Below are 18,374 nucleotides of genomic sequence, written 5' to 3'. Positions count from 1 at the left end.
GCCGTCCTTTCGACCGTTCCTTTTTATTTAGTAACTGTTTTTCCCCCTTTTTTTACGATTATTTCTTATTATTCTGATTGACGTAAATCAATCGAGGTCCCGGGCAAAATGTTTGTCAATTCAAACAATTATAAATTCTAAATTTAAGAGTTTTAATAATAAATTATTATTTAAATATCAAATATAATTCTTAAATTTTAACAAAAATTTATATTTATAATTATTTGAATTGATTTTATAAATTTTATCAGGAATCTAATTATTGATAATTCAACTTGTTGAAACTTAATTGTCAATCTTTTTTTTTTTAATCTACATGACTTTTTTCTTGAGTATGTTACTTTTTTCCCTTGTCTAAGTTAGCATTCTTACTTCCCACATTATCAATCTATATGCCCGCCATATCATCGTTCTATTAGCCATATTAGCATAATTTAGCAGTGTCAATTTCTCATATAAGATTAAAAACTACTTAGATAAGCTTATAAAATATTAAAAACTGAAATGATAAAAATATAAGGGATTAAAAATTGCATTATTGTTAAAAACATAAAATATGATGTTAATATGTATATTCTTTAATTAATTAGATTCCAATCAGTTTTGAATACATTAAATATAGAAAAATTACATATAGGTTATGTGGAGCTGACTTACTTATAAATAAATCCTATAAAATTTAAAAATTACAACTAGATCTCTTGATATTTGAGTGTAATTTAAAATTAGAATAAAAAAATAATAATATCCTTATTAAACATATATACATTAAATCAGTTAAATAATTTACAATAATTTTATCAATAATTTATAATTATAATTTTAACTTTTTAGAAATATAACTTCTTATGTCTAATAATTAAACTGAAGTTTAATTAAATTTAATTATTGAACATAAGAAGTTATAGTTGTAAAAAGTTAAAGTTATAGCTATAAATTATTAATGAAGTAGTTGTAAATAAGTAATGTTAAACTTTATTAGTAACAAATAATTATTTAATTATTAGATATGTGAAGTTATAATTATAAAAAATTAAAATTATAAATATAAATTGTTGATAAAGTATTTGTAAATTAATTATTTCATTGATGTAATGTATGTTTTATAGGAATATTATTATTTTTGTAGAGTAATTTCAAATTACACTCAAATATCAAGAGAGTTGGCTGTGTTTTTTGAATTTTAAGGGATTTATTTGTAAATAAGTCTGCTCTACGGGACTTATATTTAATTTTTCCTTAAATATATTCCACTAACTCCTCCCATTTTCTTTTAATAACTAAAAGTCATTGTCTTTTCCGTGGGCAACACTGAAAATTAAAGGTCCGTTTGGTTTTTCTCTGTTTTATATTCAGAAAGTAAAATTTTACTTTCAAAAAATTAAAAATTATTTGGATAAAATATTTTACAGGAAAGCAGAAAGTATATTTAAACAATAGCTGAAAGTAAATTTCTGAAATGTAACTATTTAAAACTTTTGAAAAGTGAATTTAAAAAGTAGGATGTTATTTGACTATACTACCCTAAGTTTAATCTCTTATTTTTTATTTAAAAAATAATTAATTCATTAAAAATATAATTATTATTTTAATAATAATAATTAGGTATCAATTTTTTTAGTATTATAAATTAAATAATTAATTATGTTAATTTTTAGCATTAATGTATAATAAAAATTATAAATTTTTATTACATCTTTCAAAATTAAAAATTAAAAAAATACAAATAACTAGAGATCAAATTTTTAGCATTATAGATCAAAATTTATATTATTTAAAATCTTTATTATATTTTTTAAATATTTTAAATATATTACATTTATATAATAAAAATTATAAATTATTATAAATCAATGTCCTTTTTGATAATTGTACATTTAAAAGCATATTTTACTATCACAAATCAAACAACTTTTAATGTATTAAACTGACTTTTAAAAAAATATATCCAAATATAAATTTCATTACAACAATTGACTTTCACCAAATAAATTTTTGGCAAACTAAAAACCAAACGCACACTAAGTCACTCGCTTTATTTTTTTTTAACAAAATTTATTTACAATTAAAAATTTTGGAGACTTTCCCATTAAAGTATTTGTGAATTACTCTCTTTCGCTTAAAATATAAGCATTTTTTCTCAATTAATCTTGATTCAAAATATAAGTAACCTAATACATGTAAAAAAATTTCTCATTTTACCTCTTATATTTATTAACTTAGATATTTGTATAATTGTATAATTGGAACTAAGGGTAAACAAGAAAAATAATATATATATTTTTTGGGAATGAAGACTTTATTCGTATACAAATTTTTCCTAAAAATTACTTATATTTTGGACTACAGAGAGTATATTTGAAAAATATATTTCATACATTGTGTTTGAACCAAAAACGGAGCGCCAAGCCCAATTACAAAGATCTCAAAGCCCAAACCAAAGAAGGTAGAGCTCACGTCACTTACAATTCAATTACGCGAGAATAAGTGAGATGGTGTGTTGAGGGGTGATTTGATGGGGTCTTGACCACTCCTCCCACTATTCAAAATTCTTAGTACTCTAGCATCCACCACTTTGCACGATAGAACTCCCTCCAAGCGATTATAGGCATAGACAATTATCTGCTCATATTAGCACCAAGCTTAAATTCAAAAAGCAACATGCCATTACCATTTGTTATAAATAGGCAATGAGCATGTAAGTTAGGGCTCTAGACACTTGCCAAATCTACCCCAAACTTGCCCAACATAATTAATCAAAACACAACCTTGCGTTGTCTTCAACCTTGCCCACGATGACTTACCTTCTCTGTGCAAACCCCAATCCTTTAGATTAGTTTTTCAAACTTGTCTATCTCTCTATATCCACAAAGCATCCCATTGTATTACCTTTTTTTTAATTAATGTCATCAAGCCCCATGCTCATTTATGACATACCCATTATTATTATTCTCACAAGTCACTTGACTCTTCAAGAAAATTATACTAAAAGTACCATTTCCATCGTCTGATTATAATTCACTATTTTGAGAACATGCTTGGCACACTCGAACACTCAAAAAGTTGGATGCTCCAACCCCTTCACTGAAAATCAAGCCAACACATTGTAACTTTTTATCACATAACACATCGCACTTTGGGTATAATAGTAATCCGAGCCAAGCTTGATGAGCTAATCCAAATAAGTTGAAAAAATTATAAAGTTGGGTTTGATTTTTAATTTTTCTTTTCACCCTGGCCTTATTTGGGCACAAATATTCATATTCTTTTTTTATTAATAATAAAATAAAATTAAAAATAAGATAAAAATTGAAAAATCTTAATGTTTTAAGAAAAAAAATTGAAATTTGGTAAAAAAAAAAAAGTAAAATAATATTTAATAATTCAGATATTCGAGACAATCCAAAAGCTCAAAGCATTAGGACTGAACTTGATTATATGAGTTGTTTTATATGCTCAAGTATTTTAAGACTAATTTAAATAAATTTGACCCGCCCGAATTAATAGCTTTCTGATAGATCTTTGGCTTTTTTTAAAATACTTTAACTCAAAAGACATTGTATTCCTCTACACAACATGCAAAATCATGTCAATGATCAGTATCAATCCGTGACGATTCTAGGCACACTCAAAAGACATTGTATTCCTCTACATGACATATAAAATCATGTCAATGATCAGTATCAATCCGTGACGATTCTAGGCACACATGTATGAGCGGCAAAACATACAGATGGGAGCTAAAACTAATTTTTAACAATAAAATTAAAAATATATAAAATTGTTGGGGAACAAGGCCTTATACCAATATACATAATGAGAAAGGGATGATTCTTTGACCTCTAATATTGTTAGTAGTGTTCGAATTAGAGGAAGTAGAGGAATTATTAGATTAGTAGGCTTACTTAGCTATTCTTTTGGCGCCTTTCATCATTAACCCTCTCATTTTCAGGAAGGGTAAGACTGTGAAAGGCATTAGTGTCTTCTTTTTGGTTATCTGCCAGTGTATATACTTCATGAGCATAAATTAATCCATTTTTCATTAAAAAAACATACATAACACCACCATACAAGTGAGGATTAATAAACTTTCTCCAATGGTAAATACTTTTGATAGAAAAAGTATAAAAACAATAAATACATACATGCATACATACATACATACATACATATAACATATTGTTTATGTTTATTACAAAACTAAGCATAATGAAATAAAACTTAATTATTGAAAATCCAATAAAAACATTTTTAATTTGATTATTAGATGTAATTATCATTAGACAACCCAGTTGTCACTGTCAGCCTATCCCCCTCCGTAAATACCAGACCTTAGCCCTCCCCCTCCCTCGCTCATTTTTTGTTCAGACTTGTCAAAATTTGTCGAATCTAGACCTAGATTGGGCCTATGAATTCGTGCCATTCTAATGTTCATTGTTGTTGAAGTGGTTTTGTAGGCCCATTAGATTAATTCGGGAAGACGAGGAGAGACGAGGTTCTTCTGGTCCTATTATTCTTAAATTTTCCACTTCATTGAATTTTTTCTAGCATACCAAGCAACAATCATCTAAAAATTCCATTGATCCTTTCTAACATGCCAAAACCTTTTTTTTTTTTTTTTGCATTTTCGAATTCCAATTTCAATTTATTTTCCAATTCCATTTCCCTCAATACTTCCAGCAAACCAAACGGGCTAAACACTAGTTAAAATTAAGATTGACTTCTAATTCAACCATGATCAAAATTCATTGCTAAATCCTGACTAACTTCTATTTATCGTACAAACTTACTGATATAATTTATTATATTACATTAAAATCACCATTAAAAGAATTAAACATGCATGGTGCATTGAACAAGAAAAATAACGAGTGCATATACTGATATGAACTCTTTCTAGATGCATGAAAGCGGAAAGACTAATATAGCTAGAAATCTGTGTGACACAACCTATACGACATAACCACGTAAGAAAGAGAGGAAAAACTTATTGATATAATCCATTACATTACATTAAAATCAACAGCAACAGTAAAAAAATTAAACATACATGGTGCATTGAAAAAGAAAAATAACAAGTGCACATACCGATAAGATATGAACTCTTTCTAGATGCATGAATGTGGAAAAACTAACATAGCTAGAAATCTGTGTGTCTGTGACGCAACCTATACGACATAACCATGTAAGAATAAAAGAAAGGAAAAACATGACAACTCTGGCAATTCATAATAAAGGCGCTACAACAAAGCCTTGCAGTACAAATAGACTAAAAGATGTCACCTCTCTGTAAATGGCATTCAATTAAACTCGAACACTGACAGATTTATCAGCATTACACAAGTCCAATAAAATCTTGATTTACTTGCGGAAATAGGAAACCACCTAACGAGGGCTCTAACATGCAATTTATGTACATACAGCAGGTGATGGTCATGATCTAGATGTTTATTGTTCCAGCAAATATTAGTACTGAACATAAGCATATCCACCGGGTCATCTAACTTGTCATCTTTCACGTTTTACTAGTAAGCTCATAATCATAACTCTAGGGGGGAAAAATATTTCAATGCGCTTCCTTTGTGCTGGCAGCAAGGGGGTGAGGATCAAAACAAAAGCTGTAGGAGCATGGCCAAAACTCTGGGAGGCTATACTCCTTTCAAAAGCCCACCTCCCATTGGTAAGAAAAAATTGTCTTTTAAGGACCTATAATTCATTTTACAAATGAAATGGCTTGACAGCAGGCGCCCATACAAATATGCATGGTTTGGGAGATGGAGGCAGCAATGGGGGGAGAAAATTTGTACAGAGGAGAAACTCTCACATGAAATAGCTGAGTGCTTTCTTTCTTCTCGAACCACCTTCGCCGTATAGTTCATTCCATTGTAAGAGCTCAGTCATATTTACGGATTCAGAGGAAACACTTGCACATACCTGGCACAGAATAACATGATAAGTTACTTATTTTATTCCAGAACAAGAGCTCCGAAAGGCAGGGAAAGGAGAGGTGGGAAGCTTATACCCGTTCATGAGCATCTTTAAAGTCCTCCATGTTTAAAGATCGGATATCAGCACTGCCACTTAATGCCGGAGGAGATCTGCCTTCTGCCAGAGCAGCAGCGCGCTCCTGTCATGCATCAAACATCTCACATCATAATAGCCAAGCTTCCAATTAAACTTTTTTATAACATGTCCGACAAGCTTGTAGATAAAGCAAAATGATTCATGCAACCTACTTCAACCATCACTGGCAAAGTCACATACTGCTAAGACGTGTAGAAGAAAAACCTACCTTTTTTTCCTTCTCTAATATCTCTTTAATTGGGCGATGTGCAGCAGTCACGCAAAGATTCTGCAGTATGAGAGCAAGTATGAAGGCACCCCAAATTTTGACAAAGTAACGACAACACTGTCAAGTTAACATATATTGTCATATAACACAAACAGAAAAGGAACACCCATAACCTTGAGATCACTTCCAGAATATCCGTCAGTCATATTGGCAACTGCTTCCAAGTCGACATCAGGAGACAAATCCTCTTTTGCTAGTATAACTTTCAATATTTTTGCCCTATTTGGAGCATCTGGCAAATTTACCATCAATCTGCACAAGACCAAAGATCACACAAGATCTAACACATGCCAATACTCTTTAGGCTAATAAATAAGAAAGAAGATGCAGTTGAACATGATATTCACCTTCGTGGCAGCCTCCGGATGACAGCCTCATCAAGGTCAAAAGGCCTATTAGTGGCTGCAAGCACTAGAATTCGCTCGGTATCCTTCGTACGTAAGCCATCCCAGTTCACCATGAATTCATTTTTCATCTTGCGCATGGCCTCATGCTCCCCTGGATTTTCCCTCCTGCCCAACATGCTGTCAACCTATAAAAGACATTAGTTAAGACAACTCCTTTGAATTAATACCAAAAAAGATGCTGGGTAAAAAGCTTACTTCATCAACAAATATAACACTAGGAGCAATTTTACTGGCCAGAGAGAAGACAGCTTTCACATATTTTTCACCCTCACCAAACCACTGTGGCAAAAGGTGGCAAGAAACAAAGTTACAAAGGGCACAATAAAATAATACAAAATGACAAAAGCCACCAAATGAGCACAAAATTAACCTTAGACGTAATGCTTGACATGGAAATGTTGATGAAGTTAGCACCTGCTTCAGTGGCAACAGCCTTTGCAAGCATTGTCTTTCCAGTTCCTGGGGGCCCAAACAATAAGATACCCTTGCAAGGCTGTACACAACATTTTGACAAATAGCCTGTTAGGTGCACCAATAAATTGCTTTCCTATATAATTTCATAGGTCAATCTGATAGAGCTGCTGGGTTTATTAAGACATGCAAGAAGAAATCAAGGAAAGCACAAGGAGTAGAACGGAATAATTCTGCTGGTACAGGGAATTATCCTAAGGATCCTGAATACATGGAAAAGGAAGTGCTGAACTAGAGTGCTTTAAGCATGGGCTCTATTAGGGAGTGATGAATGTTACTTCTAGATAAATAGTTGCTTTGGTACTTCCAGTGGGAGTTTTAGGACATATTTTTGAAAGTGTGGTGCCAAGAGTCTAGCCTCTCGAATGCCAACAGATGCAATGAATTCCAAAGGATGCGATGGACACAATGAGGCAACAAATCTTAAATTTCATCAGATGATTTTTCAATATTGATGGTAACAAAATATAAGGCAATGATGCGTAAACTCATTTAATATTGGTAGAATTCCAATGAATAGCCATTGACAATCAAGAAATTAGGAAAAAGCATATGAAAAACAATAACAATATAACTTGCAGACAGTCAGCAAACATGATAAGCAGAAAGCACGTTAAACAACACAATGCACTTCAATTTGTAAAGTGAACCTTGGTTAATTGCCCCTTGCAAAAAAGCTCCGGCCTCTGCAAAGGAAGCATCACCAACTCCTTCAGTGTATCCTTGACATTTTCAAGAGCTCCAATATCATCAAAAGTAACACCAATGTCACTAGGAGGAATTACATCAGCCAACAGCCTCTTCTCAAACTCATTTTCTGTTACAACATCCTAGATTCAGCCAACACAATGAGTAAAAATCATTAAGATGACAGCCTTTGAATAAACACAGTAGTTAAACATCCACGATAGAATGAATCTATTATACAATCTAGTACAAGTGCATAACAATCACCTTCAAAGACTTCTTCAAGCTCTTGGACTCATTTTGAATGGCCTGCAATATCCCAATGCCATACTGGATGCTGGTAGCATGGCAAAAATGGCAACATGATTAAAAAGTTACAGCACAGTAAATATAGTATTCCACACAACTGTTGCAAGCTAGCAATTACCTTTCGCAAGACAATACAAGTTTGGAATTAGAATCAGCTTCAGGGTTCTGCATGAGGTGGTGGCTTAAAGCCCAACCAATTATCTTCTCTGCATCTGCAATATAGAGAACATGATATAAAAAGAGTAATTTGACCAGCAAAGCTTAAAGCTTTCGTATACTTATTAGCAGAACATACTTTCATTTGTAAGCGCCTGGTCTTTAATGCACAAAGACTCAAGTCCTTCACATTCCATTCCACAACGACTCAAAACCTACAAAAAATTGATTGACTGCATAAGTTAAGAACACCAACACCACAACCACAACAGTAAACATTTTTATCCCGCTATCCAGTTTAACACAACAAAACCTTAAACGTTAGTAACTTGCTGAATCTGACCCTTGCATGAGAAGACAAAACAAATGAATAAAATAAGAGAAAAGCAAATGGAGAGAGGATAGGTTTTGCTATTGATTAAAATTGCAAATTAAAAATGCATTCATAAAAATTACTCATTTTCTCTCCAAAATAGAACTGAAAAATGCGTTTAACAAACTCCCTTTCACCATTGTTTTTATATGTTATTAAAAAAGATAGCAAGGGGAGAAAAGAAGAGGAAACAAGAGGCAGGACAACAAGAAGCAATTACCCAAATGCAATTGATAGAACAAAAGAAACTACCCTTCATAATACCAAGTAAATATCCAAGGTATATGGTCTTTCATTCTAAATCACTTATGAGCAAGTAATATATCATAGTTGCCTGAAACCAATATTTCTTGACGAGATCACAAAGTAGTTTCAAAGAATTACATTACTACATGGGCAGCGTTAGACTAATACTTATTCAGGTTGCCTTTATCTGTAAAAAGTTAGTAGTTAGTAGATGGTAGGTGACAGCACTCGATGGTGTTAGACTATTACCTATTTAGGCTGCCTTTATCTGTAAAAAGTTACTAGTCAAATGGTAGATGACAGCATTTAATAACCAAGTGTTTGTAAATAGCTTGTAATTTTCGTCATTTTTAGTCAATAGAATCCCTTCTTTCTTCATAAGTATGATAGTGAATAAGATCTAGAATTATCGTAATATTCTCTCTACTCTGATGCATACAATATACGTTCATTCCTAGAAGCCTGCTTTAAAGCATTGTTGCTAATTGAACAAGAAGTGGCATTTGCAAAAATACCAGACAGTCAACTGCTGATTGATTGTAACACTCAAATGTCAGTCTGGCAAAAAAGACTTAACCTCACCTCTCAAGTCATAGCTACCAAGTATACAGTCACGAAAGCATGCAAAGCACATTAGTTCTACGACCACAGAATAGATCCGCATATCACTTACGTACAAGCATAGACTAAAAATGCATAGGTTCTTCCTACTTTTGGTTGCCTAAACATTTTCATACTTCATGTTCATTTGCTCCCTCTGGAGGCCCATAAAAAATGAAAAGTTGGTTATAAACTACTTAAATTCTAATGCATCAAGTTATACACGTTTGATATTTGGAGGGGAGGGGCTCCCCTCCCTTTGGTTGGTATTTAATAAAGGGGAGGGGAGGGGTGTTCCTTGGTTGATTAAAAAATTGGAGAGGAAGGGAGGGGAAAGAAAATATTTACGGACTAAATTACTCATTTATTACTTTGAAAATCCCAATCTACCCGATATTAAAAAAAATTATGCATTATCTTCCTCTCTTTCTTATAATAAAATAAATTTGATCACCTTATAAAAATCAACATATAATTATTAATCTCTAAAATTTTAATATTTTTTTCATTAGACACGGTAATAAAATGTAATATTAATATATTGGTTCTTCAAAAAAAAATGCTATTAATATAGATTGAAAATATTCATATCCTTAAAATAAAAAAAATTAATAAATTATAATATAACAATTTTGTTAAGAATATATCAAAGCAAAAAAATAAAAACCAACTTAAATTTGACAGGGATAAAACTGTCCACTTCTTATTAGTTCTCCTCCCCTCCCATCCTAAAATAAACAAAGGTTCATTAAAATCCCTCCTCTTCAATCAATCCAAACAAGGGATCATTACCCTTCTTTCCCTCCCCTTTATCCCTCCTCCCCTTCTCTTGAACCAAACCCACCCTAAGATCCTAATAGAAACAATTGTTCAAAAGTCAAATGGGCCCACGATAGGAACTCACCGTGCGCAGGTGATGCAAGTTTGCCTTGATTTTTAGAGTCTCAGCATCTCGATCCAGCTGCTGCTTCCAGGATGCTAGAAGTGCCTCATCCTATGACAGGAAAAAGTTATCAACAATATATGACATAAGAAGAGCACGACTGATCATGTGCAATCCAGCGTACAAACCTGTGGCATATGAATTGTAACTTTATTAGGAAAAAGCTTAGTCAAAGTTTTGTTTGGCTTTGGGACTTCCTTCCCCCTCTCATGCAATCTTCCAAAACTATCCTGGAATGATAAAAGAGACTGTTATATAGAGAAAATTAAAGAGATACAGTGCTGCTATAGATGAGAAATCCAGTAGATTAAACATCATACCAAAAAAAAAAGAAACAAATATACTTGCAATAAATTCAATAGGAGACAGAGTCATTACCGGGAAAGCCAAGTCAAGAAGGGCAGTTTGATTGCTTCCAAACTTCGTAAAAAGCAAACCCCCTGGATGTGACTGGTGGGAAAAATAATTGAAAAATTCAAAAGGTCAATAGGAAACATAGCCAATGACACAATTGCACGTATGCAGCTAATGGGTGCTCAATCTGTAATTTTGTATACTACATCAATTATCATCCACCTTCTTTGCCAGTTTCTCAATTAACATTGAACAAAAACAGATACGTTAAGCCCATAACCACTCAAAATGCAGTTCTTTAGAAACTAGAATTTCATCCTTTCAACAAGATCTCATTGAAATGAGATGTTATACATCAAACTTTACCCAGATAATCTAGCAGTTGGCTATTATGAACTTGTAATCATTTCCCAGAAAGCCAGGCATAAGTTTGGTCACTCAATTTCCAAAATGTATGACATTTCAGGATCATAAATTAGTATATTCAAGAAAATCAAAACAACTATACCTTCTCCTTCCGACTGTCAGTGTGAGTATGCGAGCCTATAACAACCACATTGTCTGGAAGCTTTTCAAGCCTACTTTTAAATGAATATGGATCTCCATTTCCTACGATAGACTTCTCAGCATCTTTCATGAACAAAATGAAAGGCGCAGTTCTGCTCTCACTACAAACAACCTAAAACCAAAACAAAGACATAGAAAAGCTGGAGTAAAATTAAAGAACAAAATGGTGATAAATATTTTTTTAAGACAACAGGGTGGAAAGAAAGGATACCTCAAATAATGTATTGATAAGTAATTTGTCCAACTCCTCCACAAAACTATTTTCCAATCGAAGATCACTAACTAGGAAGAGTAAAAGAGATATTTATTATCCAAGAACAAGATACACTTTCATACAAGACTAGAGAAAAACTGAACATATAAATGTATCTTATCAATGAAATCATACCATTGCAGAAAAATCCTTGACCTCCCTCACAGGCACCTCCAAGATCAACTCCATCAGGTATGGACTTATCAAATCTTACACCAATTTTTGACGAAGGATTATCATCAAAACATAAAACAACCTTCCCCCGACTTCCATTAGGTGGGCCCCTACATTGTCCATATAATATTGCTAAGCAACATTAAAAGGAAAAAATGAAAAACTAAAATTCAAACAAGAAAAAAGGGGGGAATGCATGTAAGAATAATAGGATTGGTAAATTATGAAGAGTGATGAACTGCATAAAGAGATACATAAAATCTAGTCCCCCAGTAATGTTCTCAATTAGAACCAATAGCCCATTTCGTTTACCAATATTTTAAAATTTAAATTGAAATATGATCTACATGAGAATCAAAGCATTGTCCACACTTTTTTATTGCAGGCCCTTCGACTGTTTCACACATAGGAGGTCCTAATAAAGCAGTAGTAACAACCTATGCAAATCAACATTAAGTTGAAATGTTTTCTTGTTAGCAGTAAATCATCTCAAACTGCTGCAGCACTTGTAACCACACCAAAAATTAGCCTGCAGACCAATCTTTAGCCCAGCAACTTAAGGTCAACTAAAATTAGTAATTTAGCTATTCAGAAATGCAGTCACCTTAAGTAGCACTTACTTACCTAAGAAGCACTATTACGGGTATGCCGTATGTGTATTGGATACAATATAGCATGACATGGCGGTATAATCAATTTCAAAATTTTCGGATAAAAGTACAAATATATATATATATATATATATGTATTCAAAATTTTAGGATATAAGTATGAATATCTTCAGTTTCAAACAAGAATTTCTCAAGTAATATAAAAATATTTATAACAATAACAAATATATTGTTTTTTAAGCTTTTAAGTAATATATAAATATTTTGTTGAGAAAATTCATAATTCAAATGTCAGAATATATGATAAGTATCATGAAGTACAGTATGTGTATCATATCAAATATTTATCAGATAAAGGTACATTTACTTTCTTGAAGTATTGGTGCTTTATAAACCCAAACAAAAAAACCAAAAAGAAAAGAAGCCCCTTTCTAGAAGTAGTATTCTAATCAGAATCCAGCATAAACTATACTGTTGACCATTTAAGGCAAAAACCCTAATGATTATATAATAAACAATGGTATTTAAGACTCTGCTATGACCAGCCTATTTTGACGAATAAAGTTTCAAGTTTTCATTCACTATACTACTGCTATGCCAAGTCTAAAAGGTTACGCCAGCATATGATAACATAAACATCATACAACAGACGCAAAAACACATACACATTGGTGTGAATGAGAAACAAGAAATCAACCCAGGAAATTATACTATAAATTTGCACCTTGAGGATGGCTGATACAAACCACCAGAAGATGAGCAGCTATATTTCACCCTGTCACCTGCATGATTATATATATATATATATATAATGAAGAACGCAAAAGTAATAAAACCAAGGCTTCATAATGATGGTTGAAAAATGGAATATATATACCTATTTTAAACAAACAATTTTTAGTTGTCCCAGAAGTGGAAGGCGCAGTATCGGTCTCAGTTTTAGGTTGAGATTCAAGGCCATAAGAAGTAGGTGCATTTGGAGGGCTAGGCGTATCTGTTTCACTAGTTGATGGGTCCACATTCCTAGCCAAGTCGGTGGCTGTAGAACTTTGCTTGGTGCAGTTGCAGGTTTTTTCAACAATAAGCCCATCTTTGAGTAGCTCTGCTTCTTTGGATGATAAACCCTATTTTCGTTCGTAAATCCTACCGATTAGTAATTTAATAACTCTTTCAAGAAAAAGAATTTTTAAAAAAAAATATATTGACAGAAACTGAAGATTCATCATCACAATTTCAATGACACAACAGGAATACAAATACAGTATGCATGGCTTAGTCCCTATATCAGACCAAGAAGGAAACTTCATCTTACACCCAAAAGCAAATGGCTATCAAATATGAGCAACTTAGCCCCAAAGTAATTAGCAAGTGCTTTTGCCAGCATCTCCTGATAAATTTCTGACCCTGCAAACGATAAAAATTCACAATTTCCCTCATTATTGGAACCATTAGTCACAATGACAGAAACTTGTGACAAAAAGAGAAAAAGGGGGTGACCGGTGAAGAGGAACAGTTCAATAGCCAAATACCTGCAGGTCCAGAAAGTAAAATACGAGGGTTAATAGTTGTAAGATCTGTTGTGTATTTTGCATGTTCCTTATGCTTCAGGTGAATAAAGCAAGCTGCAACCAAGACATTTTTTGTGTTCTCACTGCAAAAAAAATAATAATAATAATAAAGACAATTAAAAGTGAAGCTGTAAAGCAATAATATGAAGTCAATCAAGTCAAACTCATGAAGAAAAATCTTCACTATGTTTCAAAAATAAACAGAAAAAAGTTCAGACACCTCAATACATATTTCAAAATGACTGCCATGTTTTATTTATACAATTGTATGATCTCTAAAAAAATATCACAAATATTATAGAACAACAACAACAAGCCTTATCCCACTAGATAGGGTTGGCCACATAAATTATATGACACAAATATTATAGAACAAAAAAAAAATTATACCTTAAATAATATGGGAAGTTGTCAAATGACACTTCTATGTCTTTTCCATCCAATATTGCAGCATGAACATCTTCTTTGAACACCGCACAGCGCACAGACATACCCGAGGTTGATGCTGCCAGCATATCCCTCGTCCCATTTCTTTCTTCCAATACCTGTTTAAAGATACTTTTGCTCAAATTCAGTTTACAACTAGATCGAGCTAAGATCCTGAGGAAAGGCCTTAGGAAATCAGTCATCCCAGAAAGTTTTACATTGCCTGCCTCCGTGCTTGCATCTGGATCGCATTCCATTGGATGATTCTTGTCACTTGCTCCAACATCAGCTGCTTTGTCACTCTCTACGTTTGGAGCTGAGTTGCCTTCCGGACCATCAAGCTCAATTTCTGTATTATCATGATGAGCAGAATGAGCAGAGACATCAGTACCCTGCTGGGCTTTATTATTATTCTGAGACGGAGATTTCCATCTTGAGAGATCTTGTCTAAAGCTAGAAAGAGAAGCCAAAATGGAAGCCCCAGCCACAGCTGAGGGGTCTCCAGTTCTCCTTTCAAGCTGCAGAAATTTCCCTACACCACCCTGAATTTCTGCACCCTTAACTGCAACATCAGTATTTAGCTGCTGAAAAATCTAAGCCCAGATAATTCAAGGAAACACTCATGCAGGTATACTAAATCAACTAACACGCAGGAAATAATGGGGGAGTAGAACAACAGACTCTATTGATCTAAAGGTGAAAATGGAGACAAAAGAATAGCAAAATGCTCAAAGGATACATAAGAATGATTTCCCAGCAAACCAAAGACCACTTCATCACCCGAGTTAAGCACACAGTTGCCGTTCTTCTTGACAATTGTCCCATTAACTAGCACAGATCCTTTGCTACCAGTACTCTCCAGCAAGGCTACAGCACATCCCTCACGCTGAATAGTTTCAGAAACAGAAAATCAAAACAAATTCACATCCTAACGTATTTGCACCAAATTAGTGGTCCAAGAATCCATCGAGGAAAGGTTGTTTAGTTTAAGAATGCACCTGGGTATGCTTAATCTTGCATAGATTTCCACTTATAGTCTGATCCTTCAATGGAAAGTTGCAATTTCTACTGGAACCAATTGTGAAGTTGGGTGTGCAAATGGAAACATTTGGGTTCTGCAGCATATACATATTCGAATTTTCTTAAAAAAATTAACTGATTAAGCCCCCATGCTACATGAGTGAACAATCAAACGTTTTAACTACCACAATCATTTGGCACGGTGGAACGAAAGTGCGGCCAACTAAACAAATGAGTGCCTAATTATATTTCCCTTTTCCATTCACTTCACTTCAATGAATATTAATTACCAGGGCAGACTGCGACAGAAGCTTGCACCAAGGTGCGGAGGTCTCAGAACTTGGACTTTGCTTCTGATATATATTCCACGAAGACAAGGAACCCCTGGGCTTATCAACAACCAAAGTCGGCGAAGACCCTTAAAGTAAAAGGAATTAAGCGTTGAAATAAAAATATATTAGACTTATAGCCAAAGTCAAGTTAGTGATACGTTGATAGCAAATTAGAATTTCAAACAGCTAAAAATGTACCATCACCGATCGGCAGCGCCACAGCGACACCCGCCGCAGCATCACCCTTGCCAGAAGTAAGGCCATCACCAGTGCCATCTCCAGCGATCTGAGCATCGCATTCTCCAGGATCAACCGCCGGCTCAGGAGTACTTACTTCTTTAGAATTCTCCGCTGCCGGCTTCGGTTTCTCCGACGGACCGCCATTTTCAGCCTAAAAATCCAACAAAACCATAAACCCAAATCTCAAAAAGCCGTCAAAACAGAAAAGGAAAAGGAAATCTTTGACGCTTCAACATTCGAAAACGTTGGAAACAAACTGAAAAGTGAAGCATTTCTATCCCAATTGATTATATGAAACCTTTTGACGCTTCGGTGAGGGAGGGTTATCATCCGAAGAAGAAGATCTTTTGGAATTGTTGCCAGAGAGAGATCCACTACGTCTCGTTGAAACCATGCTTCTCCCTTCTGGTTCTTTTGGTTTCTCCTCTCTATATCGATGAGAGAAGGATGTGGGGGATATCAAATGATTTTAAAGAATTTTATTAAATATATAGATAGATATGTATATAACTCTCTGTTTTTTATTATTATTGTTACTATTATCTCGCTTTTCTTCTGCTGTCTAGTTGGGGCACGATGGTTTGGTTACTCCCGTTGCTCGACCAGCTGATAAAATACACGACACGCGTAAGTTAGAACCCTGGTCTCTGATCATGACAATAGGTAGCGTACAGTGGATCACTCTGGATATTATTATTGTACGCCGGGGTGGGCCGCATAATTGTTTGGAGTTTCGTTAGGTCTCTCCTCTTGTGTTTTTTATGGGGAATGGAAGTGGCTTCTCCCCATATGTCATGATTGGTCCAATGTAATAGGCTTGATGAACTAGAATGGGAATGGAAGAGGAATTTTGTTGTTTGGTTCATGGGAGCCCTCATCCATTATTTTTATTAATAACCATTTTATTAACGCATTAGAAGATCCATTCTTAAAAATAAAATCTTAAGTGACTAAACTATCTTTGTTTATAAATTTATAAATTTGACACCTATTTTTAACTATCGTATATCTAATATCTGCTTCCTCTTCTCCAATCATCATGCCACCCTGCTTCCTCTCTTCTTTGTATTTAATTTAAAATGCACAAACTTAGTGATCGAAGGAGGGGGAAGAGAAGATGAGTTCAACAAAGATAATTTCAAGAGTTTAAACTTTAAATGGTACATGAATTTAAAAATGCTTCCTTTCAATTTCAAATGCCACCAGTGCCTCAATAAAATATGACAGGTGCAAGACGTCACTTAATAAGATGAACATTGTTTGCAAAGGAGGAACTGCAGCCTCTCAAATGGTTCTCATCATTGGCATTAGTGAGGGCTTTGAAAGAGCTATTGTCCTAGAATTAGCCAAATGATGCCACATCGTAATTGGAAGAGCACTTGCCCCAGTGCTTTGTGTTTATTTTGCCTCACATCAGTTTTCAAATTCATTTTAGATCTTTGCTGGTAAACTTTAATGGAATTGATGCAAATTGAAGGAGAGATCATAGGGGAAGCAAGAATTCACACAACAAATTAGTATGAAGAGAAAGATTAATTCAACAGCATCTCAATGAAACTGTGCTCATCATCTCCAATCTTGTATTCATAGTCTTTATGGACGTTGATATGAAAATACAATCAATCTCAAATTGTTGACTTGTATTATTTTAGGGTTAAAATCTATTTTTGTACTTGAATTATTTTTGCACAAGCACACAGTGTCCTAAATTTTTTGTCATAACAATATCACCCTTGAAGTAATTAAATCATGACAATGTTGCCCCTGATGTTAAATGGATAGATATTGACCATTAACTTTACAACTCAAAATTAATATAAAGAACAATATTGCTATGATTTAATTATTTCAAGAACAATATTATTACAATTTAATTATTTCATTAGTTATATTGATACGATTTGAGTTAAATTTATTATTGACTGAGTAAAATTAATAGTCAACATTTGCCTATTTAACGTTAAGAGCAACGTTGCTATGATTTAATTACTTTAATATTAACATTAATGGGGTAGAGTGAAATTGGGAGTGAAGAAGTGGCAACAGAAGTGGAAGTGAAACCTAGAAAATATGATGTTTGGTATGCTGAAACCACCCATTTCTTTAAGAAAGTCACTTCCATAAAAAAATGATGGAACTCAATTCCTTCCCCATACCTATGGAACTGGGTTCCTCTCTCACTTCCTTCCTCGTTTGTCATCTTTGTCCTTTAAGCTTCTCCCCTCACACTAACCAAATGCGGCGGTGCTTCAAGTTCACTGACCGTCTACCGGCAACAGCAACTG

At 33.7% G+C, this 18,374-nt stretch overlaps 1 protein-coding gene across 3 annotated transcripts; it reads right to left on the bottom strand.

Moving 5' to 3' along the window:
• Nucleotides 1–5,284: 5,284 nt before the first annotated feature.
• Nucleotides 5,285–16,547, bottom strand: LOC129308665 (uncharacterized). Of its 3 annotated transcripts, none has more exons than XM_054949950.1 (28): nt 16,388–16,547; nt 16,048–16,240; nt 15,808–15,935; nt 15,496–15,612; nt 15,237–15,383; nt 14,716–15,090; nt 14,462–14,616; nt 14,033–14,154; nt 13,816–13,907; nt 13,381–13,627; nt 13,228–13,285; nt 11,854–12,002; nt 11,677–11,747; nt 11,407–11,577; nt 10,923–10,994; nt 10,673–10,774; nt 10,506–10,595; nt 8,522–8,597; nt 8,345–8,438; nt 8,185–8,254; nt 7,881–8,060; nt 7,130–7,252; nt 6,955–7,038; nt 6,700–6,884; nt 6,466–6,604; nt 6,289–6,352; nt 6,023–6,124; nt 5,285–5,934 (listed from the first exon to the last, which is right to left on the bottom strand). In XM_054949950.1, the coding sequence occupies exons 1-27, from the start codon at nt 16,481–16,483 to the stop codon at nt 6,069–6,071; spliced, it is 3,456 nt and encodes a 1,151-aa protein (XP_054805925.1). In that variant the 5' UTR covers nt 16,484–16,547; the 3' UTR covers nt 5,285–5,934; nt 6,023–6,068. The 3 variants fall into 3 exon arrangements, with proteins under 3 accessions (XP_054805925.1, XP_054805924.1, XP_054805923.1); XM_054949949.1 differs by having other exon boundaries at nt 6,023–6,127; nt 6,293–6,352; nt 16,388–16,546; XM_054949948.1 differs by having other exon boundaries at nt 6,023–6,127; nt 6,293–6,352; nt 14,462–15,090; nt 16,388–16,546.
• Nucleotides 16,548–18,374: the final 1,827 nt, after the last annotated feature.

The sequence above is a fragment of the Prosopis cineraria genome, unplaced genomic scaffold, assembly GCF_029017545.1.
Source record: "Prosopis cineraria cultivar Desert tree isolate PC_DT_omini unplaced genomic scaffold, ASM2901754v1 PC4, whole genome shotgun sequence".
NCBI lineage: Eukaryota > Viridiplantae > Streptophyta > Magnoliopsida > Fabales > Fabaceae > Prosopis > Prosopis cineraria.
The sequence above is the reverse complement of the archived record's forward strand: the minus strand, read 5'-3'. Positions and strand labels throughout refer to the sequence as shown.